Source organism: Sinocyclocheilus rhinocerous, unplaced genomic scaffold (genome assembly GCF_001515625.1).
Source record: "Sinocyclocheilus rhinocerous isolate Xijiao unplaced genomic scaffold, SAMN03320098_v1.1 scaffold1245, whole genome shotgun sequence".
NCBI classification, from domain to species: Eukaryota; Metazoa; Chordata; class Actinopteri; order Cypriniformes; family Cyprinidae; genus Sinocyclocheilus; species Sinocyclocheilus rhinocerous.
The window spans coordinates 278,918-280,741 of record NW_015627632.1 but is presented as its reverse complement, the minus strand read 5'-3'; the positions used below and the strand labels follow the sequence as shown (position 1 = coordinate 280,741).

Sequence of the window (1,824 nt, the reverse complement as noted above, 5' to 3'; positions counted from 1 at the left end):
GCCTTTGTGAGCATAATGTGAGCTTTTTTCAAAAACATTAAAATAGCTTAATTATTTCAAACTTTTGGCCACGTAAACCTTTCAAAAGTGATCTCAGACTAGAGCCCACTGTATCTGTATCTTGGAAAAGGAAGCTCTAGTTAAATAACAATTTCAGGCAATTTTCCATTGATTCCCTCTTTGATTCCCCATTTCTGCAGCTTTCTCCTAACCCAGGCTTTCTCACTTCTACTCTTTTAAAACACTCCCACTACAACACCACTCTCTCTTACTTACGTATTTAAAAGATTATCCTGTGCTGTACTCTTTTACACCTACATTTCAGTACTAGCTGGTACATGGCCAACGTTGAAGCGTTGAATTACTGCACTTATGTTATCTCTTTATGAACTGCGTGCATTGTAGCATTCCTTTTGTAGATTGCACTAAATAAAAAGAACTACCAAATAAATATGTTACTCACTGTCAAATGCACTCCTGCATCCTTAATAATAAATGTCATAAAACAATTAAAATTGATACAGCATTTTATCCATGCTACAATATACACAGATTTAACATGAAACTTAAAAAAAAAAACAATGAGGCACTTTAGGCTGTGCTATATTGTGAATATAGTCACAAGAAAAATGTTTATAGTCACTCTGTTGTGCATTTATTGTACAATTAAAAAATAATATGAAAAGGAATGTGAAGACCGGAAAAACATAAATACAAAAAAGTCAAAAACCTAGATTTGCATTGTGGTTTAAAGAAAAATTTTAAACTTAAAACTTGAAAATTTAAATTTAATCTAAACAATAATAGTAATGTGTAATAATAAATATTATACAATACCATTATTGTAAGAAAGAAATAATAAAATGCAGCACTTTCCAATAATAAAAATATAACTCGTCAGAAAAATATGTGCTGAGTAAAACAGCAGGTGGTAATTTTTCAGGGCTTTAGAGAGAGAATCTGAGCAAGTGCTGCTCTTTAAAGAGGCAATTTCACCATTATTAATGCTCCTTCTAAGTGAAACTCTTCATTTGATGGAGCAGACGGCAAATTTAAATCCATAAACGAACTCCGAGATGAGCCATGGGAATCTTAAAAGGTTTGCTGTGTCACTCACATTAGCACTTTTTGTCTGATATTTTGCATGGCAAGAGCACATGCATCAGAATCCAGCTTTATATTCATGAGACACACAATCTGAAATCAAAGCCTTAAGTATGCTCTGATGTAGGTGTTCTTTTGTTCATTCTTTTTGCCTGAAGTCCTTCAATCATTTCAATCACCTTCTCTGCAATGGAGCACTCTATTTTTAAAGTCCTGCAGACGGTCGCTGGCTATTGCCTCCCGCAGCGCTTTGAAGAAGCCAAGATAATGCGCCATGTTGTGTAGCATGAGTAAAACACCGCCGAGCAGCTCACTGGTCACTAGTAAATGATGAACATACGCTCTCATATGCTTTTTACAGCAGTAGCAGCCACAGCCCTCAACAAGTGGGCGGAAATCATCTTGATACCTGAAAGTCAAACACAATGTTATGAGGCTAATTGTCACACCAGGGTATCTAGCTGTTAAAGGGAATTAAATGTAAGGACTTTTAAGTGTCTTTAATGCAAAAAAAACATTTATTCTAAGGACAAGTCTGTAATGCAACAAAATATATATAAAAAAAAGAAGAATTATTGAAATAAAAGAAAATATATATATTAATATATAAATAATACATATTAAACAAATATAATACATATTAAACAAATATAATATATAATTAAATATTTATTAAATATATAACTAAATATATTAATATTTAAATAATAATAAAAAGGG

General features: G+C 32.3%; 1 protein-coding gene across 4 annotated transcripts in view; it reads right to left on the bottom strand.

Moving 5' to 3' along the window:
* Positions 1 to 855: 855 nt before the first annotated feature.
* LOC107733214 (queuine tRNA-ribosyltransferase subunit qtrtd1-like) overlaps positions 856 to 1,824 on the bottom strand; it is a 19,426-nt gene continuing 18,457 nt past the window's right edge. For all 4 annotated transcript variants that reach the window (XM_016544768.1, XM_016544777.1, XM_016544759.1 and 1 more), the window contains one exon: positions 856 to 1,513. In XM_016544768.1, the coding sequence (XP_016400254.1) occupies positions 1,276 to 1,513 (238 nt within the window). In that variant the 3' untranslated portion in view covers positions 856 to 1,275. The remainder of the gene's footprint in view (positions 1,514 to 1,824) is intronic.